Source organism: Zalophus californianus, chromosome 1 (assembly GCF_009762305.2).
Source record: "Zalophus californianus isolate mZalCal1 chromosome 1, mZalCal1.pri.v2, whole genome shotgun sequence".
Classification (NCBI taxonomy): Eukaryota; Metazoa; Chordata; class Mammalia; order Carnivora; family Otariidae; genus Zalophus; species Zalophus californianus.
In genome coordinates, this window is record NC_045595.1 from 117,996,453 (window position 1) to 118,019,241 (window position 22,789).

General features: G+C 33.4%; 1 protein-coding gene across 4 annotated transcripts in view; it reads right to left on the minus strand.

Moving 5' to 3' along the window:
- Nucleotides 1–22,789, minus strand: part of SI (sucrase-isomaltase) — a 106,230-nt gene that overhangs the window by 12,458 nt on the left and 70,983 nt on the right. For all 4 annotated transcript variants that reach the window (XM_027584973.2, XM_027584972.2, XM_027584975.1 and 1 more), the window contains 10 exons: nucleotides 18,600–18,687; nucleotides 17,536–17,674; nucleotides 11,923–12,056; nucleotides 10,929–10,963; nucleotides 10,727–10,843; nucleotides 7,434–7,582; nucleotides 5,493–5,577; nucleotides 5,352–5,408; nucleotides 4,616–4,740; nucleotides 1,629–1,717 (listed from right to left, as the gene is read on the minus strand). In XM_027584973.2, the coding sequence (XP_027440774.2) occupies nucleotides 1,629–1,717; nucleotides 4,616–4,740; nucleotides 5,352–5,408; nucleotides 5,493–5,577; nucleotides 7,434–7,582; nucleotides 10,727–10,843; nucleotides 10,929–10,963; nucleotides 11,923–12,056; nucleotides 17,536–17,674; nucleotides 18,600–18,687 (1,018 nt within the window). The remainder of the gene's footprint in view (nucleotides 1–1,628; nucleotides 1,718–4,615; nucleotides 4,741–5,351; nucleotides 5,409–5,492; nucleotides 5,578–7,433; nucleotides 7,583–10,726; nucleotides 10,844–10,928; nucleotides 10,964–11,922; nucleotides 12,057–17,535; nucleotides 17,675–18,599; nucleotides 18,688–22,789) is intronic.

Here is a 22,789-nt window from a genome sequence, read left to right on the forward strand (position 1 = left end):
TAACATTGTTGTTGCTGTTTACTCAAGAAACTTCAAGGGATTATCTGAAATCTTTGTACTTCATTACAACAAATATACTGAGTTTGTGAAATATAATCAGAAAACCCAAATTGGCCAGAATAATTTTGTATGCTTACATGGAATGATCATAAATAAATATTTGAAGTATGTTGTTACTTTCCAGTGATTAAAAAATAAAATCTCCCATGAAACTTTAATAGAGTAAAGGTCATACCAAGTTCTTTCATCTGTATCTTAGTTTGATAGGGAGAGCTAGAGAAAAAATTTCTAAGAGAAGCATTGTCTCCCTTGCTGTTCAAATGAATTAACTCAATTTATTGGATAGGAAAATTCAAAAGTTCCAAGACAAGGATGCAAATTATGCATAACACATCTTTACAACCCTGGGAAACTGTAGGCAAATTCAAAGTGCAGCCTGCTGGGTCCAGGTGAGAAAGGCTGCAAATTTTGTCAAACCCCAGTTAATGTGTTAATGAAGGTCAGGACTCTAAAAACACAGGATTTTAACTCTTAGCGGTTGATTCTTCACCTTAAATCACAAAATACTGGGAAAAGGTTTTTGTTTTGTTTTTGTTTGTCTTGCTTTTTACCATATGATTCTTGTATCAACCTTCTGATAGACTTTATTTACTAATAAATAGATTCCCATTTCTTAGGGTTGCAAAATATTAACTATGATTTACCTAAAAAGATGAAAAATATATGTCTTGGCTAGTAATGAAAGATCTCTCTTCTGTGGATAATTTATTTAAATTGCCCTGAATGGCCCCATGAGAACATCAGCTCCACACAGATGTTAGTTTTTATGTTAGTATTTATGTAGTTTTATTGTGTTAAGAGAATGTTCAGAACGCCCATCTAGTAGAGTGGCATTGTTAATGACAGTCAATAAACCTAATCTACAACTCGTGTTTACTTAACAGCATAATAATTACCTGAAGATGATACCTGGGCTTCTCCCCAAATTAATGGAAATTAAATGGTTCTCAGAATCTGCATCCTTAATAAACTACCCCAAGTGATTCTGATGGCAATGGTCAGCAAAGCACACACTGCTGGGAGCCTAGCAATTCTGTCTGATCTTAATAAACAGGCATAGAGCAAACATAGATCTAAGTTTAAATCCTTAAACTTTTCATGTAAAAAAAATTGAATTTAAAAAACAAATAGGAATGAAGTACAGAGACCAAAGTTGAGTTTTGTTTCTAGGCTATCTCATGTTTTAGAATCACCCTTTATGCATTGCCACGTGTGCGTGGCATTTCAGCTCAGATGACCTCACACGTACTGAATGTCCGTCATGTGAATGGCATGGGCTACCTTCTGGGAGTAACAGATGATCAATATACATTCTCTGTCCATATACATCTCTTAGTTATTCAGACATTTACCATAGGGATTAACTACACTTAGGGTAAGAGGAAAGTCTTTGATGTTTAGAACACTATGGTTTAAGTTGATTTAGCTAATTATTAAGCTACTTTATCTTTGGATAATATTATTAGCCTTTCATTCAGCTTCCAAGGTACTAAAGTAGATAACAAAAAAGCAATGTGAGATAATATGTATGCCATCAATTACATTTATTTACTAAATGGGACACTTACCTATACTCTCCCCATCATCCCAAAACAGAGATCCCTGTGCCATCTGATTAGTATCTGCAGCAACAATGAGCTTCATGTACTTTTGTCGACTAAAAAAAAGAAATATAATTTAACTATGTTTATAGAATAGCATATGTGTAGTTACGATATGTTATCCATATACGTATCCAAAGGAAAACAAATAAGAATATCAACTAAGGAGAATACAAACTGTTTTAGACAAAGAAAATTAGGGATGCCTGGGTGGCTCAGTCGTTAAGCGTCTGCCTCCGGGTCAGGTCATGATCCCAGGGTCCTGGGATGGAGTCCCACATCGGGCTCCTTGCTCAGTGAGGAGTCTGCTTCTCCCTCTCCCTCTACTGCTCCCCCTGCTTGTGCTCTCTCTCTCTCTCTCTCTCTCTCTGACAAATAAATAAATAGACAAAGAAAATTAGAGGCCTCCCCTGAATAATGAGTTACTAGGAATGATATAAACTATAAAATCCTTCATATTTAATAGAAAATATCATGCATGTCTTTTGATCTCAAGAGATCACCTACTTAACAGATCAAAAGTGGACTCATTTATAATAGTTAAAGTCATATTAAGTTTATTGATATATTTATTTATTATTCTCTCTGCTAATCCTGACACTGACCATTAAACATGAAACTATATTAATAACATTTTTATCTATTATAATTTAAGCCTTTTTCACATTTCCATACATAAATCACTGTTATCATTGGAAATTATCAATAAGAATGTGAAGAGTAGCCTGCAAGTTGTAACTTCTAACCTTGAAATGGGCAATACCTCCCAAGCTTGTGCATACATAGGCCCATCTGTGAACTAATTATCAACTTCCTTCCTCACTGTACAAGTGATTTGGTTTGACAGCCTCATATTGCTAAGGAAGGATTTCTCAGACAAATTATGCTTAGATATAATTGCCTTTTCCAATCACAAATGTTGAAAGTTGTACTGCCATGGAAGTTCCCTAGAATATCCAGAACATCTAGAGTTCAAGTCTCCATAGTAACTTGGTATTTTCCATGTAAAGATGTTATCATGTCTCAGCATGACTACATACATATATGTATATGTATGTATGCATTTTAGTTCATAGTTGTGGGGAAAAAGATAAGTATATCTTATTAGCAACATTAAAAATCTAGTTTAACCCACAATTTTCCAACATATTTAAAACTTAAGATTAAAAAGTGTTTCACAGTTTACATTCTACCCTATCTATATACCTAACCCTGATATCCTATTTACTTTACCCCTCTACATACACACACACACACACACACACACACACACACACGGACACACACACACACACATGGACACACACACACGTGGCCTCTCTACTTGTCTCTTACAACAAAAGGATTCTTCAAGGCCCAATTTATAAGTGGTCTCCTCCACGAAGCCCTCACTTCTCAGATATAATTATTTCTCTCCTCTTTAATTGATATCAGGGTAGAATATTGAAAGGAATGGATCTGGATTGTTTCAGGAGATAGAAAAATTTCCTTCAGGCCAAATGGGGCTGTCAGCATGTAGATCACCAAATGAGTGGATATAGCATGAGAAGAGAAGAGGAACAGAGACTGAGTCCTCTAGAATCTGAATGTCTAAGCCAGGAATTTAGGCAATGGAAATAGACATTCTGGTAAAAGGATTTACTCTTACATCAGTCACAAAAGATCAGTGGACCCATGATCCCTGGTAGGTTGGACATATTGCTGAATGAGAGGGAGAGAATACCAGGTAGGGGTCCTAAGGCAAAGAAGAGAAGGTCTCAGCCAGATCATCAGTTATGAATGGTAATGTGTAGGAAATGTGAATTAATATGAATTATCTTTCATCTTTATATGGGACAAGGCTGTAAAACACAGGTCTGGTTCTTTTGTGGACAGCAGTGGACTTGTAGTTTGAAGAAGCAGTGATACTGTCAATGGATACTTACATTTTCATAGACTAAAGTGAGTTGGGAAGTACTTCACAGGACTGACAGAAGGAGGTAGAAAGGGGGAACAGAAAAGGTGGAAGGAAAGAGAAATCTTCTGAGCAATATTGGCTTAAAGATTATAGAAAGGTTCATTTAAGAAACCATGTTTCAATGAAGTAAATAATATTTCTTTCCACATGTCAGGGGCATCAAAAATGATGAGTACTTAGGTAAAGCAGCCACTCAAAATACAAAACATTCATTTGTCAATATCTGCATATTTATACAGAAGACATGAAGTTTTAGTTAGTATTTTGATTTGGGAAGCTTTCTTACTATTAGAAGGAATATCATGTTGGAAGACAATTTTTCATGCGTCTCAAATATCTGCATATCCTTGCATATGGGTGGGAATGGGCAAAGGGAGAGGGAGAAAGAGAATCTCAAGCAGACTCTGTTGAGTGCAGAGCCCTATGTGGGGCTTGATCCCACGACCCTGAGATCATGACCCCAGCAGACATCAGGAGTTGGATGCCCAACTGATGAGCCACCCAGGTGCCCCTGAATTATATTTTAATGGATTTTTTTTTTAAGTAAACAGTATTGGAAAATAGGGCAGTATTTGTTTTTAAATTAATTTAAATACAAACTTTTTATTGACCAGTATAATAAAGATAAGTCCCCTTGAAAGCAAAGAATGAACAGATTTGCTTATAGCCTATTATAAAGGACTGAGTGCCTAAGCCTGGAGTTCCTTAGCTGACACAAACCTCCTACATGTGCAGTATCTGCCTAGGCCTAGGCCACTCCATGTCATCCCCATGGGACTTCAGGGACAAAGAAAACTGGAACAAACATGAAATTCAATTCTCTTGTTATGCCATGAGTAAGAAAAACTTTGTCTCTGACCCAACATCCATGACACTGTGACAGACTAACTTGTTCATTTGGAAATAGGGTAAAATCTCAGACCCTTCCCAGTTCTTGACAATTCTAGCATGACGTACCTCAAAAATTAATCTGAGCTCTTGTAAACACTTCACTTACCTGTAAAATGTGTTTTTATCAGGCTCTTGACACGGTAGGATGTAACCACCACGGACATGTAGGTTTATTGTATATAAAGAAGCGTTAAATACATGAAATTCTCCTCTGACACCAATATCTTGGCCCTGGAAATGAGAAGGTTAGAAGGAAGAACATAAGCAGCAAGAAATGGAATCATCAGCAATATTGGTGTTTGATGTATCAAACAAAAATATTGGTGTAAGTGTATCATGGACTTAATATAAAAATTAATAAAAACTCAAACACATATTCAGGAAATCACGTTACTTAAAGTATGTACTTAGTTCTTAGTTATTAATAGCTTTGAACGTAATTCACCAATATTTGTTTTTGTGATACTCTCATTCAGAAAATATATGGGTTTTGAAAGCTCACAAAAGTTATTCCTGACTTGTCATATACATTATTCTTGGAAGGACTATATTAGCTTTAATGATAATTTTGCATATTTGATACAGGACAATGACCTTCTTGTGTACAATGTGTACTCTCTCTGTTTATTCAGTAAAATAAATCAATGATTCCATAATGAACTATGGCAGCATAAATTAACTCTCTTTCACTGTGTGTTAATTTGATTCAGCTGTAATTAGCAAGAAATATCTTACTCTTTTTAAGTGTAAAGTAAACCAAGTATGTCGCCAATGAAAAGGTTAGGATCAAACTGTTACTCATATCCTTTTAGTCAATTCCCCAGAATTCCTTAACCACTTACCGTATGATAATCAAACCACCGGGCATCAGGGACGTAGCCTTGTACAGTGTCAGCATACTGGAATTTAAAGATACAGTCATTAAAAACATATAGGCCAGGAAAAATAATATTTTGTTAACAAAAATATATGATAAGACTTACAGGTTCCAACACAGGAGTAACCATAAACGCTGGACCCCACAAGAACTGCTTGAATATATTCCAGGTCAGCTTGTCATTAAAGAACCTTGACAAAATATTTTCAAATAATTAAATCAAAGAACTTCATTTCTCCTAAATACCAGAAAATAATTATTCAAATCACATTTTGCAGTATAGACTTTTGTGGACTGAAGTGAAAACCAAACTATAAACAAATCAAAAACAATTCTATCACTTGAAATTTAATGTTCAATAAGTAGTACAATACTTTATAAGTTAATGTAGACTATAACTAAGCTTCCTGACAAAATACAGAGAATTTGTATAAGGCCAACTGAATCAGAAATCTTTGAAGAGAATTCACAGACGTACAAATATTAACTTTGCCTAGTAGAAGATCAACAAACTAGGAAGCAAAAATTATAAATACTCTGAAAGAGAATTGTGAGGCAAGTGTGCTATAAGAATCTTGACTCAGTAATCTAAAAAGATTTTGCTTCCCAGAATCCATAATAAAAGAAAGAAAGAAAGAAAGAAAGAAAGAAAGAAAGAAAGAAAAGAAAGAAAGAAAGAAAGAAAGAAAGAAAGAAAGAAAGAAAGAAAGAAAAAAGAAAGAAAGAAAGAAAAAGAAAGAAAGAAAGAAAGAAAGAAAGAAAAGAAAGAAAGAAAGAAAGAAAGAAGAAAGAAAGAAAGAAAGAAAGAAAAAAGAAAGAAAGAAAGAAAAGGAAAAAAGAAAAAGGGAAGAAAAGAAAGAAGGGAAGAATTATAAATGAGCAAAAAAATAAAAAAGATTTTGCTTATTTTATTTAAATTAGAACTCACTGACTAGTGCATTTAATGTATTTCTGAATTTCAGATACAAATGGGAACACCAAAATCTGTTCCTCATAATTTGAGAATAGTCACTATTAAATGTCCACATTTCTTCTCTAATTGAAACAGAACTGCACATTTTTGTTTGTTTGTTCTTTTGTTTTTGTTTTATTTTTCTACAAACTGAGATTCGCCAAGGTGGACTGCTGAATTTACTGCTTCATGGACTTCCCATGGGAAAAAAAAAGCCCAGATGTTCTCAAAAGGACAAGAGTCTGCAGAGTTAATAATAATGTTTTTGGTTGGGGAGACCTATTATTTTTTAAGACCTTATCATCAGAACAGATGGCATATTGATCAACCTATTATTTGTATCATTTTGCCTTCCATACTATTATTTAATTTAGTAAATACATTCTGTGTATTTTTACTGATTTATCAATTGTGCAATCTAACAAACCACCTCACTCAATTATTCTGGTAATATAGGGTACACAGAAGTTAAGTTTGATTATTTCAAAGGTTTGGTTATTTTTGTTTGAATGTGTTGTTGTTGTTGTGACATCAACAGTAAGAATTAGCTTGTATTTGCCTTAAAAATAGAAGAGGCTAAAATTTTTATAACTATGTTCCATAGAATAGAATTTTAAGATTTGATCATATATCAGTTTGAGTTTTAAGGAGTGAATCCAAAACAATTTTCTAAGGAAAATGTTAGAACTGTTCCAGGGTACTCTATAACACACCTCCAAGAAGAGGTGAGATGGTTTTCTTCAGTCAGGTACATATTTATATATGGTAGATTTACTTAATTGCTATAAACTTCAATTAATCAAATTATTATATAGAGATAATATTACTTGCCTCCACTCTTAAAATATTCAATATAATAAGGTATGTAAATCTAAACACTGGGTATATAGTAATTATTTCTAAGAATTATTACTTTTCAATAACTAAGATTTCATTTTTAATATCATCCTGTTTATTAATATCTGTTTATGTAAAATGTATACCAAAATAACAATGAAAACGTGTCCAATTTCAAATATCCTACACTATATGAGATTACTGAGTAAATTAAATGAAATCTATCTCTTTTTGGCAGAAAATAGAATTTGCACTTACTCATGCAAAAGGGGTCGAATAACAGTGCCACCATGAGCATGAATTTCATGCATCTGTGTATAGAAATAGGGCAATAAAGTGTATCTAATATTTAGAATATTCCTTGACATTTCAGAAAAAGTTTCATTCCAGGAAGCAGGATCTTGTCTCTGAAACAAAGCAGAATGAAATAGTCATAAGCGTTTTTCCTTGTTTAAATCATAATTTTCAAATACATGTTTGGAAAATAAAAAGTACAAAATAATATTCATTCACTGCTATGTTCTGTACACTTTCTTCACAAAAATCACAAAAATCTTATGCAATAATATTTCTAACTCATATGATGGAGAGAGAGAATATATTTTAATAAGAGAAATGCAAATTATACTCAGCTTGATTTAGTTTAGATGAACATATGTAAAGAGCAGTTCACATTTGAATAGGTGGTAAATACATTGCCAATCATGGTGATAATCAGTGTAGGGATGAAAAGACTGGAAAAGAACTGAAATGCTGTACAAAAGTAGATTGAGATAAACAGACATGCAGAGCCCATCATGGTGACCCCCGCATTGTGTGTTCTCATGAGAAATTGATAAATTATGATATTAAAGAATTAATAAGATAGGAGAAAGGGAAGACCTAAGTAATGTTGGGTAAGAAATGACATGCCCTAGTCTTCTCTGGAATATACATTCCAAGTAAAAGCGAAAATTGACACTGGAAAGATTAAAGCCTTTTAAAAAATGTTGTGTGGCACCTGGGTGGCTTAGTAGGTTAAGCATCCAACTCTTTTTTTTTTTTTTAAGATTTTATTTATTAATTTTTTGACAGAGAGAGAGAGAGAGCACAGTAGAGGGGGGGCAGTTTGGAGAGGGAGAAACAGTCTTTCAGCTGAGCAGGGAGCCCTATGTGAGGCTCCATCTCAGGATCCCGGGATCAGGACCTGAGCCAAAGGCAGATTCATAACTGACTGAGCTACCCAGGAGCCCCAACTCTTGATTTCAGTTCAAGTCATGACCTTAGGGTCAAGAGATGGAGCCTCACATCAGGTTTTGCGCTGAGCCTGGAACCTGCTGAGGATTCTCTCCCTCTTCCTCTGCCCCTCTCCCCACTTGCATGGCTCTCCCTCTCGCTCAAAAAAAAAAAAAAAATGTTGTTGCGCTTACTGGTTAAAAAATAATAAGGAAGATGATTAGTATTTTATATTTTAATTTGTACTAGGGAACAAACAGGCTGCCACATAACTCCAGGGAGCAATACTTTCAATGTTTTTTGTTGATATCAACAGGAATGATGTTATTAAGATATGCCATATCTATGCAGATGCCAACTTTTCTAGATTTCAGTAGTGAGAAAGCTTGAATGATGACTGTTATCACTGGTATATGTAATAATGCTGGAATAGGCAAAACCTTGAAAGTAAAATGGTTCAAAAATTAGTAAGCTGTAACTGATCCTATTGTTACTACTTCCAAAGTCAAGTAAGAAGAAAGAAGTCAAAATCCTATCTGTTGCTTACTGACTTCACTGACATTATTTCAGTTTTAACAATACAGAAGAACTTAATTCTAAACCATACATCCCTAAATTCAATTATACTACCTCATAATTAAACTTAAGTTGAAGCTTCTGTTCCAAAGATTTTTATTTAGAAATACTTCCTCAGTTTTTTCTGCCTCCATTCATCTTCTCCAAAACTCCAGCCACCTTCCCATCTTGGAGTCTTTCACTTACCCCCTCCACCTGAATCTCTCCCATATCCTTATATTGGTTTTGGTTGCTGTGCCTCACTCAAGTCTCCACGCTTAAAGTCATTTCATCCAAGATGACCTCCCTAAGTACTCCTCTTAAAACTGAGTCCGCATAAATCTCTATCACTTTAGCTTACACCATTTTCCCTCATACGCATTTATTTATACCTGACTATACCTATATACATATATACATACACACACATAATTGCTTGCTATCTCTATCTTGCCTACATTTTATGAATCATGGGGCAGGGACTTTGTAAATATTAAAGAGTAGACTCTTCATAAATACTTGTTGAATAAATCCCTGCGTAGGCTTTTATTGATTCATTCCACTCTTGCAATATTATAGCTTCCTAAATTGCATTACTGACAGCAAGTTTTCCTGTTAAAATATTCCTATTTGTCAAGCTATGTTATTGCCCAACTTTCAAATTCTTCCAAAATGTGTCCCATACTGCTTTCTATCCTTATATAGATCTTTATTTTTCTTTTCATTTTCTAAAATAAATGCTTCCCTCTATTCTAACTAAAATTTCCCAGGAGCGACACAAAGATTTCATAGCACCTGATGAGATCCACCACTCAGTTACTACTGCTAGAACCCATCCTTCAAAGACCAGCTCTGTCTGCAATTCTTCCATGAGGTGCATTTTGATAATTCATTTTTCTTCTGCACTTTACTAAAAGTATCACAAAATTTAGCACTTAGATATCGCCTCTAATTATTCATATGTTTCCATAATTTTTAATATTGTCACCTCTCTTTCTCAAAAATTTCTTTCAGACAATTTAGTAACACGGAGAGTTGTGCCACCACACAAAAATTAGCTCTCATAATTCCCTTTCCTTTCTTTTTCTCAGTTTCTCAACTCATTGTCTTAACATTTGCCTTTTAAATCTGCTCATTTTCATACATTGATACTAGTATTTCAAATGACTTTTCACTTCTAATTATTTAGTTTGAAGCTGATTTTTTTATTTTTCTCTCTCAGTTGGAAGAAGTTTGGGAAGCAGATCCCCCCCTCCCCCCCGGGTATTCCAAAATTATATAGAACAGCAGTAAGTATGTCAGCTAACCAAGTTCTAAACCCCAAAGTATAAAGTAACCCAAATCAGAAAATTCTCAAAGCAATGAGCTCAGATGTCCTCAGTAAATGTAAAGAGGTTCATTCAAAGTATGCATTGAAAATCAGCCTGGTAGTGTGAATTTTTTTTTTAATTTGCAATGATTTTTGTTTATTATTATGTTCAACTAGCCAACATATAGTACATCATTAGTTTTTGATGTAGTGTTCAGTAATTCATTAGTTGCGTATAAGACCCAGTGCTCATCACACGTGCCCTCCTTAATACCCATCACCCAGTTACCCTATCCCCCCACCCCCCTCCCTTCTAGAACCCTCAGTTTGTTTCCCAGAGTTCAGAGTCTTTCATGGTTTGTTTCCCTCTCTGATATCTTCCCATTCAGTTTTCACTGAGGGTGAATTCTATTTAAAAACTTCTAAGGTTAGTATGGGGAAAGGAATGAGAGTAGATGCAGTAACTACATACCCTAGTAAATTTGATGTTGTGATTTCTTGAGTATGGATAAAATGCTCCAAGTTGCATCCAGCGGGCACAGAGCTCATATTCTGAATTGTTGAAGAAACCACAGATATCTGCTCCAGTCTAAAATATATTGTGATGTTTAATTTTAATCATTAGTTTCTTAATCTTTATAAGTTATGAAGATAAAAGGAATAGAGCTACTTACGTATGAGATTCCAAAGAGACTAAATTCCATCATACCTTAAAAAAAAACAGGAAAAAACTTAGAAAGCTACTATTTCATATATTTTGATATTTGATTTTTTCTATTTGTGAAGATGTCCTATTTCTAATAACCTAATCCAATGAAACATTTTTCAGATTATTAATATACCTATCATTTCCTCTTACAGTATTCAAGTTTTTATGTTATAGTGTTAATGACATTTACAAAATGTCACTTTCAAGATGGTATATTTAGAGCACAAAATAGTTATAAATACATTATAGTACGAGAAAAAAGTGGTAGTATTTTCCTTGGTTTATTTTTTTTAAATAAAAGGCTATCTATGTAATTATTTAACCATAGGTCTTATCATTTAGAAAAAAATTATCCTTGTGAAATAAAATCATCTGAGATCACTTCAATAATATAGGATTCATGCGATATCCCAGCTCTCCTTTTAAAGTAATATTTCTAAACACTGATTGTTTTCCTTGAATACTAATATAAACAGTAAAGAATTTTTAAAACTAGATCTGAAACAGAAAAGTATCCATTTCCCCTTTAAAATAATAATGTCTTAGTTACTGTTTACCCAACAATTGTCAAAAAACTCTTTAAAAATTTGGCTTGAAATGTTTCATTCCTTAGCATCTATGAGTATTCTTATTCCCTAGAATCTAGAATTTCTACCCATTTCTATTGTTAGCTCTAGATGTTATCTTTCCCAGTTCCTGCCCCTTCCCAGGGAACTGAGATCAAAAGGATGAAATTATTTTCTCAAAATAAATTAGTTAGATATCATTAGTTTCTATAAAGTATCCCAGATCCTACTTTCTAGCTCACTGTCTTTTCATCATGTTATTTGTCATAAAATATGATGCAAAAAAGCATGTTTCTGAAAAGGACTTATAAGGTATAAGAACTAGTACCAGCAAAAGTGAATACCTAAAAGGAAACTTTACCAGAGTAATGATACAGATGGTGACTCACATACCAATGATAGATTTGTCCAAATTGTCCCATTGTGCATAGTTGTCTCCAAGCCAATGTCCTCCCCATTGTCCACCAGTAGGATATGTGGAGCGAGAAATAACAATTCCTCTTTTGCCAGTTGTCTTCTGCAATGCACTAAGATCGATGGAAAGTTTTTACATGAGGTATTTTCAGATATTTCTACATATGAGCACTTCATTAAAAAAGGTGTGTGTGTGTGTGTGTGTGTGTGTGTTTATGATGTTTTTGTGTTCTCTTACTACAACTAGCTCTTTATAAGTGAGTCTTCTCTCATTATACTATAAAATTCTCACAAACATAAAGGACATGTTTCTTCCCTTCCCACATTTACCAGACTGACATGCCTAAGTGGCCTTTGTTTATTTGTTCAATGAATACAAGTTAAGTCAAGTACTGAAGTTATCAAATCAACTAACTAATCATATCTTGAGTTTTTTTAATGAATTCATTTTATTCTTTCTTAACTGTGTTCTCTTGAATAAAGTTCTAGGCTCTAACTATTGACTGCTCCAATCCTTCTCAATTATAACTGCCAACACTTAATCTCCATATTACTCTACAGAGAATCTTTGCTACAATACTCTCTATTTCAGAGAGTAGCTTAAAGGGAGCAAGTTTTTTGGGTGTTAAAAATAAAACTAGTTGTTCTATTTCAAGCACAGAATCTATCCAAGGCCAGACATCAAGAGAATGAATTTTACAAATTACATCATTTTTTTTCTTTTGTCCCCTCCTCAGTCTTTGGAGAGACTTCAATGACTTATTATTCATTTTAAAACATACTCTGGTGCTAAAAATATAATAATGCATTATTTTATATTATCTGCATCTCTCCGTCTCTGTGATATCATAAGAGCATCTAAAGTAGAAAAATATCCCACTATTAATTGCAAGTAAAGTGTTTATTTTTATATTATTTAAAATAAATTGCACATGAATAAGGACTACAGAACTATTCAGGAAAAAATACTTCAAATACTTAATTAGGCAGACTTTAAAATCATTTTGGAACGCAGTGTTTGTACTGATTTCTTTTTACATAGGTTTCTTCAGTAAGACCTTGAGATTCCTGAAGTTAAAGAAAATGTCTTAATCTTCTTTGTATTTTTTGCACCTAATACAGTGTTTGGTATATACTAGTAGCTCAATAAATTTTTGAATTAATGAATATTTCAAATCAAAATTACAGGAAACTAGAAGTATTTTCAATGGACATAAGATGACAAATTGAACCATCTGTTCATAATAAAGACCATATTGTACTTGCTAACTTAAAATTTTCTACTTGCATGTATATCCATCTTTGAAAAGATCATATAAGAAAACTATTTTCGGGCGCCTGGGTGGCTCAGTTGGTTAAGCGACTGCCTTCGGCTCAGGTCATGATCCGGGAGTCCCGGGATCGAGTCCCGCATCGGGCTCCCTGCTCGGCAGGGAGTCTGCTTCTCCCTCTGACCCTTCCTCCTCTCATGTGCTCTCTGTCCATTCTCACTCTCTCCAATAAATAAATAAAATCTTTAAAAAAAAAAAAGAAAACTATTTTCATTGCTTCATTTTCTAGAATAAATATAAAGGGTATAGTCTATTTAGGTACATTGACATATTTAACATACATCACATATATTTGCTGACATTTAACAAGAAATGATTATTTATATACAGAATAAAAAAAAGCTGATGATCAATCTAAAAATATATGTGAAAATGTATATTCTAAGTTGAGTTAATTTGCAAACAAAATTGATTTTATTTAACTAATACAAAAAGCATTTATAAAGATAGAGCTGTTCCAAATTCTTAATGTGTTCACATTCAAGAAATATATATTCTTTTTTTTTTAATTTTACTTATTTATTTGGCAGTGTGAGAGAGAGAGAGAGCAGGGGGAGTGGCAGGGCAGAGAGCTGAGCAGAGAGCCTGACAGGGGGCTCTATCCCAGGACCCTGGGATCATGACCTGGAGCCGAAGGCAGACGCTCAACCGACTGAGACACCCAAGCGCCCCCAAGAAATATATATTCTTAAAGAATTTCTTTTTCTTCTGCTGTATGCAAAAATTTTTTGCTGAGGCTTTAAATCAATAACTGAAAACATGTCTTGTTAGATTTCTGATTGAGAAGAATTCTGTGTTAAGTATTTTCACAATAATTTTCTCTTAAGGACTTCTTGCATTAGAAGAATCTCCTCTGTAACCCTTTACAGAATATTTAGAGAACAAAACTTTTGAGAAATCACTTGCTGCCACTAAAAATATAATTTAAAAATCCCATCACTATAAATATTTTCCAAATATTTTCAACATGTTCCAACTTTACAAATGGTTTAGTCATAATGAATATAGCTTAATTTTTAGAAACACTTTTCATCTGTAAGACAGCTTGTGCTCTGTTACCAGTTGATTTTGGAAAATCTAATTTATAGAAAGGATTGTAATGTTGTTATGGAAGTATTTTTATTGTGTGTTTATAGTTGCCTACATTAGCATTTTTTGAAAAGAATTTTAAAACTTCTAAAAATACCTTAAATTATTGGGAAAAACTCTATAGGAATATCTAAGAAAATAACTTGTATCTATTGATTTATTTTATTCTATTCTAAATTATGATTAAAAAAATCTGGGGCATTTACTTAAAAATTACATATTTAACACCACCAAAGGGGAATTTCTAAAGGGAGACAAAGATTTTGATTTTTCTACATTCTTTCTAATGAAAAATATATAATAATCTCTAAAGTCTCTCAGGAATTGTTGAAGTTGAAAATATGGACTATATAGTTATATAATCCTTGAATACTTGTCTGAAATTTGAACGCACAATTTGAGGTAGTTTTAAGTGTATTTATTCCTACATTTGAAGCATAGGCTTTGTTTCAGTGAAACATTGAATTTTAAATAAGAGAAAGAAATCTACTGAAGACTGAAAGTTTTTGTGTGGGATTTATATATGAAACTTCATTTGCCACTGGTATCCAAGGTCCTTCCTCTAAAACTGCAGTTTCTCAAGCTGATTATTTATCTCCTGTTTCTGAGTCCACTCATTGTATTCTTTCCTTGGTTTTTCTTGTTTGTGACATATTTAATGAAGAGAACAGTAGCAAGAACTAGTTGCATGTCAAATCTGCACCAGTTTTGAAAGACATAAGCTGCATCAAAAAAAAGGAACAATAAAATACTACAGTCTGGATAACTTGAAGAAAAAAATTTTGTTTTTAATCCTTTCACTTTTCTCCAATGATAAATAAAAAGTCCTTAGTATCTGTCCTTTGCTTAAATGTAAATGTAATTTATTTATAGTGTCCTTTTACATTTGTCAACGTTTTTAAAAATATAGACTATATTTAATTTCTAAAACTTCTGAAGGAAAGTTCACTTTTTTTCTAATATAACTGAAAAAATTAAATATCAAGAAAATAGCTAAAACATGAAAAGTCTAGGGTTATGTGTAAATTGAACTATTTAACTCAACATTTAAAATTTATTAATTTAATTTAAATAACAAATGTGGTTGAAACTTTTACTGAAAATTTTATGAATAGGAGCAAAATTAACACTATTAAAGAAATGTATTATGACTTTAAATTTAAAAATGTTCTTTGGAAGTTTGTACTGATCTCTTCCTCATAATGTTTGTTATTTAAGAGTAAAATGTATTTTAAATATCCCTAAATTTCCCTAAATATCTTTGTGTATCAACTATTCAGAAATTTACCTACATTTCCTTAAATTTACTAAGCATCCCTCAGTGTGCTAGGAACCGTGAAATGTGTTCCAGAAGTTCAATTTACTACCTCAGGGAAGAAATTTTCTTTTCAATTTCCCTTAAACATCCCTCAAAATGCATAAGTTTTGCCAACAAGATTATCAATCTTCAGTATTTTTGTTCTTTTTAATATCTATATTTTTATGATAAAATGAGGTTAGCTGAGGATTAAAAGTGAGGATAGTTGTGCTCCAAATTATGTAGGGTAAATTTAAAGAAACATTTGTCCCAATAAAAAAAAAAATTGTTGAAGATCAATTTGTTTACTCTTAAAAATGATATTTCCTAGTCTTTCTACATGATTTTAGTGTCCTTACATTGGAATTTGGTGAACAAATCTGTGGTCATTCATTCATGTGATAATATCTTAAATAATTCACCTCTTCTAGGTTGAAAAAGTTTGGTTCTAAGATAAGCATGTTTCACTAACTGAGGAAATATTACCCATACCCTTTACTCCAAAATTCTTTTCATTCTTTTACCAACTTCAGTCATATATTAGAGCTGTGGTTTTCAACCCTACATGTTCGCTGGAGTCACCTGGGAATTTTTTTAAAATTCAGGTCTTAGGTATAGTACAAACCAATTAAATCAATACATTAAAAAAAAAAAAATCTCCGGGTGATTATACTGTGTAGTTAAGAGCCAGTGTCCTAGGGGCGCCTGGTTGGTTCAGCTGCTTAAGCGTCTGCCTTCAGCTCAGGTCATGATCCCAGGGTCCTGGGATAGAGTTCTGCATCAGGCTCCCTGCACAGCGGGAAGCCTGCTTCTCCCTCTCCCATTCCCGCTGCTTGTGTTCCCTCTCTTGCTTGTGTTTCTCTCTCTGTCAAATAAGTAAATAAAGTCTTAAAAAAAAAAAAAAGAACCAGTGACCTAAAGCTGCATTGTGTGATATGGTGAACACTAGCCACATGGGACTATTTAATTTAAATGTAAATTTATTACAATTAAATAAAATTTAAAATTATGTTTCTGGGGATGCCTGGGTGATTCGGTTAAGCGTCCAACTCTTGACTTCAGCTCAGATCATAATCTCAGGGTCGTGAGATCAAGCCCCATGTCAGGCTTCACACTCAGCAGGACGTCTGCTTGAGATTCTGTCTCTTGCACTCTCTCTTTCTCTCTCAATTATATAAATAAATAAGATCTTAAAAAATAAAATAAAATAAAATAAAACTCCATTTCTGAGTCACACTAGCCATATTGTTCAATAGCCTTATATGGATAGTAGATACCATATTGGACAACCTAGAATTATAAAACATTTCTATCATTACAAAAAGTCTTATTGGACAGTGCCAATAAAGACTTGATATTCAAAGAATAGTTTGTGTTCCATCATCACTGACCTCACATAAATATTTTTTTATTGTGGACATTAAATCAAGTTCACTTACACATATTGTAACTTGGTTATAAAGGATTTAAATAACAGATTTAACCAAACTTTAATGCCTTAATTAATGACATCAATCATATATTATTTACTCATTTATTCATTCACAACTATTTATTGAGCACCTACTATTTATTATTAATCACTGTGCTACTATGAGCTATTGAGGAACAAAATAACATTGTTCAGAATTGCTTTTGGAATGGGATGAACATTTAAAACAATGATAAATGATACACATGAAGAGAGGGGAAGAGAAAGAGAGAGAAACACAATAATTCTAAGTGCCATAAAGGACCAACTAAGTTACAACATTGGGAAGGAAAGTGCTACCAGATAAGGTCAGCAGGGAAGAAATCTTGAAGTAGGTAAAACATTAAGTCTAATATCTAAAAGATAATAAAGAGTCAAAAAGGATAATTATGAATATTGCTTACTCGTAACTAGGTTTCATTTGTGACCATCCATATAGATTGTGAACATTGTAATGCAAAACGGATGATCCATCACTAAGAATCTGCTCGGTTTCCATACACATAGTTCTGAAATGTAATCCATTAGTTCTTTTTGTGAGTTCTGGGGAGAAGCAATGTAAAAACATTAATATATTATAAAGTACCCTGTATCCAAATGTATAAATCATAACTACAAATTCTTTTGGCAAAATCATTAATCATGGTTTTAAAATAATATTGATTTTTTAACCATTTGTACACTTTGTCTCTGTTAATTAAAAATGAAAAAATCTGCAATTGTAACTGACAGTAGTTACAATTGTGACTGAAAACTGTATGAAAAATTTTACTGTACTCAGCAACGAAAATGTTACCAATTAACATGAATTAATAAAAACCTGAAATAAAAAGGTACTGCTAAATGTCTACTATATTTTGAGCACTCAGATGAGACATCCTGATTAAATAAACTTTTCTTAAAAATCCATTTGGTAACATAAAGCCCTGGGGATAAGAACTGAGCAAATGTTATAACACTAGTTTTTGATCTACTTTTTCTCAGCTAAAGATGTGTTTTTTTCAGAGCTTTGCCATCACTTTAGATGTCAACAGTTTATGAACATAAGAGTAGAAGGATGAATGCTGAGTGACTGGGCCCCTTTTTCTTGAGTCAGGAACGACCAAAAAAGTGCTATCCATATCCTTTCATTTTTTTCCTAATGAAGAAAAACTTAAAAAGAAAACTTCATAAAAGTTTTTTTTTTTTAATCTTAAGAATTATTGAGAATTTTCAAATCTGGGGAGATTCTCAAGAAAGTCAAAGTAACAATTTTAAGCATGTTTATTAGGAATGTGTTCATATAAATACAAGATATTTCTTGATGTTTCTTCTCAAAATAATGTTAAATAGCATTGGTAATGGGTTGAGTTATGGTTCAATATGTAGATGGGTAGTAGGAATTAGGAATGTGAAACCTACATCATAAGGTCTATAAACCTTATTAATAAATACCAATAACATCAAAGGTGTAGCAACAATATTGTACCTGGGATATAAGGTGGATAATTTAACTCTGTATTTCTGCATTGGTTACTAACTGTTCCATGCACAAAACTTGATGGTTCATTCATGTCCTTAAAAAAAGAGGGAAAAGTGAACAAAAAGAATTTAGAAGATATATTCTCGAAGGAACTAATTCAGAGAGACAATAAATTAAAGCAGCATATTTGAGCACATTCACTATTCTAAAGAGCAAAAATGTAAGGCATCTCAATACTAAAGCTCTTTAGTATTTATCTGTGTTTCTTTTTTACATTTCATGACTCATTTTGAAAAACATAAAGTGTCCTGTATGTTTCTATAGATATAATATAAATAAAAAAGTGAATTTTCGGGGCGCCTGGGTGGCTCAGTTGGTTAAGCGACTGCCTTCGGCTCAGGTCATGATCTTGGAGTCCCGGGATCGAGTCCCGCATCGGGCTCCCTGCTCGGCGGGGAGTCTGCTTCTCCCTCTGACCCTCTTCCCTCTTGTGCTCTCTCTCTCTCATCTCTCTCTATCAAATAAATAAATAAAATCTTAAAAAAAAGTGAATTTTCTATGTTTTCTAGACATAAAATTAAATTATAATGGTGTATATTCTCCCATGTCCTCTCCACTCCTGCCCCAGAGCCTTCAATCAATTGCTTTTTTACAAAAGCAATTGTATGTGGTTTTTAAAACCACAAAATATAGTTTATACATACAGAAAACTTTTTATTTCTTTATTTTTTTACTTTTATTTTTTAAGTGTAGAATTTAGTGATTCATAACTTACATACAACACCCAGTGCTCATCACAAGTGCCCTCCTTAATACCCATGATCCTTTTAAACCATCCCTCTGCCCACCTCCCCTAGAGCAACCCTCAGTTTGTTCTCTATAGTTAAGAATGTTATGGTTAGCCTCTCTCTTTTTTCCCCATATGTTCATCTGTTACAGTTCTTAAATTTCACATATGAGTGAAATCATATGGTATTTGTCTTTCTCTGACTGCCTTATTTCACTTAGCATAATAGTCTCTAGCTGTACCCATGTTGTTGCCAACGGCAAGATTTCATTTCTTGTTTGTGGCTGAGTAATATTACACACACACACACACACACACACACACACACACACACACACACACACCACTTCTTTATCCATTCATCAGTCAGTGCACATTTGAGCTCTTCCATAATTTGGCTATTGTTGATAAGGTTGCTAGAAACATTGGGGTCCATGCATCCCTTTGAATCAGTATCTTTGTATCCTTCAGGTAAATACTTAGTAGTGCAATTGCTGAGTTGTAGGGTAGGTCTATTTTTAACTTTTTGAGGACTCTCATACTGTTTTCCAGAGTGGCTGCACCAGTTTGTATTCCCACCAACAGTGTAAGACAGTTCCCCTTTTTCTGCATCCTCACCAACATCTGTTGTTTCCTGTGTTGTTAATTTTAGACATTCTGACAGGTGTGAGGTGATACTTACTGTAGTTTTGATTTGTATTTCCCTAATGATGAGTAATGTTGAGCATCTTTTCATGTATCTGTTAGCCATTTGTCTGTCTCCTTTGGAAAAATGTCTGTTTGTGTCTTCTGCCCATTTCTCAACTGGGTTATTTGTTTTTTGGATGTTTAGTTTGATATGCTCTCTATAGATTTTGGATACTAGTCCTTTATCTGATAAGACATTTGCAAATATCTTCTCCCATTCCATAGGCTGACTTTTAGTTTTGTTGATTGTTTATTTTGCTGTTTAGATGCTTTTCATCTTGATGAAGTCCCAACAGTTCATTTTTGCTCTTGCTTCCCTTGCTTCCGGAGACATATCTAGTAAGAAGTTGCTACAGCCGAAGTCAAAGAGGTGTACTACCTGTGTTTTGCTCTAGGATTTTGATGGTTTCCTGTCTCACATTTAGGTCTTTCATCCATTTTGAGTCTATTTTTGTGTGTGGTGTAAGGAAATGGTCCAGTTTCATTCTTCTGCATGTGGCTGTCCAATTTTCCCAACACCATTTGTTGAAGAGACTGTCTTTTTTCCTTTGGACATTCTTTCCTGCTTTGTCAAAGATTAGTTGACCATAGAGTTGTGGGTCCATTTCTGGGTTTTCTTCCATTTTATTGATCTATGTGTCTGTTTTTGTGACAGTACCGTACTGTCTTGATGACAACAGCTTTGTAATAGAGCTTGAAGTCTGGAATAGTGATGCCACCAGTTTTGGCTTTCTTTTTCAACATTCTTCTGGCTATTCGAAGTCTTTTCTGGTTCCATACAAATTTTAGGATTGCTTGTTCTAGCTCTGTGGAAAACGTTGGTGGTATATTGATAGGGATTGCATGAAAAGTATAGATTGTTTTGGGAAGTATAAACATTTTAGCAACATTTGTTCTTCCAATCCATGAGCATGGAATTTTTTTTTCCATTTCTTTGTGTCCTCTTCAATTTCTTTCATAAGTGTTCTATAGATTTCAGAGTACAGATCTTTTATCTCTTTGGTTAGGTTTATTCCTAGGTATCTTAAGGGTTTTGGTGCAATTGTAAATGGGATCGATTCCTTGATTTCTCTTTTTGCTGCTTCATTATTGCTGCACAGAAATGCAACAGATTTCTGTACATTGATTTTGTATCCTGGGACTTTACTGAATTCATGTATGAGTTTTAGAAATTTTTTGATGGAGTCTTTCAGGTTTTCTACATAAGGTATCATGTCATCTGCAAAGGGTAAAAGTTTGACTTCCCCCTTGCCAACTGGGTGCCTTTTATTTCTTTTTTGTTACCTTACTGCTGAGACCTAGACTTCCAGTATTATGTTAAATAACAGTGGTGAGAGTGGATATCCCTGTCTTATTCCTGACCTTAGAGGAAAAGCTCTCAGTTTTTGTCCATTGAGGATGTTATTGGCTATGGGTTTTTCTTATACAGTCTTTATGATGTTGAGGTATGTTCCCTCTGTCCCTACTTTGTTGAGGGTTTTTATCAAGAATGGATGTAATACTTTGTCAATGCTTTTTCTGCATCTATTGGGAGGATCATATGGTTCTTATCCTTTCTTTTATTAATGTGGTGATTCACATTGATTGATTTATGAATATTGAACCACCCTTGCAACCCAGGAATAAATCCCATGTGATCTTGGTGAATGATTCTTTTAATGTACTATTGGATTCAATTTACTAATATTTTGTTGAGAATTTTTGCATCCAATTTCATCAGAGATATTGGTGCATAATTTTCCTTTTTGTTGGGAGCTTTGTCTGGTTTTGCAGTCAAGGTAATCCTGGCCTCATAGAATGAGTTTGGAGGGTTTTTTTTTTTTTTTTTCCATTTCTATATTTTGGAACAGCTTCAGAAGAATAGGTATGCTTCAAATGTTTGGTAAAATTCTCCTGGGTAGCCATCTGACACTGGACTCTTGTTTTGATTACTGACTCAATTCCCTTGTTGGTTATCAGTCTGTTTAAGTTTTTCTTAAAAAACTATTTCTTTTTGTTTCAGTTTTCTTAGTTTATATGTTTCTAGGAATCTATCCATTTCTTCCCAATTGTCCAATTTGTTGACATATAGTTTCTCACACTGTTCTCTTAAAATTGTTTGTATTTCTGTGGTGTTATTCTGTTGGTTGTTGTTTCTCCTCTCTTATTTATGATTTTATTTATTTGTGTCCTTTGTCTTTTCTTTTTAATAAGTCTGGTTTACAATTTTATTATTTTTTTTAAAGAACCAGCTCCTGGTTTCATTGATCTCTTCTTCTGTGGGTTTTTGTTTGTTTGCTTGTTTGTTTGTATATTATTTATTTCTGCTCTAATATTTATTATTTCCCTTCTTCTGTTGGCTTTAGGCTTCATTGTTGTTTTTTTCTAGCTCCTGTAGGTGTAGGGTTAGGTTGTATATTTGAGACTTTTCTTGCTTCTTGAGGTAGGCCTGTATTGCTATATACTTCCCTTTTATGACCACTTTTGCTTCATCCCAAAGGTTTTGGACAATTGTCTTTTCATTTTCATTTGTTTCCATGTATTTTTTTTTATTTTATTAATTTCCTAGTTGACCCATTCATTATTTAGCAAGATGTTCTTTATCCTCCCTGTATTTATGGTGTTCCCAAATTTCTTCTTGTGGTTGACTTCAAGTTTCATAATGTTGTGGTCTGAAAATATGCATTGTATGCTCTCATTCTTTTTGTACTAGTTGAGGCCTGCTTTGTGACCTAATATGTGA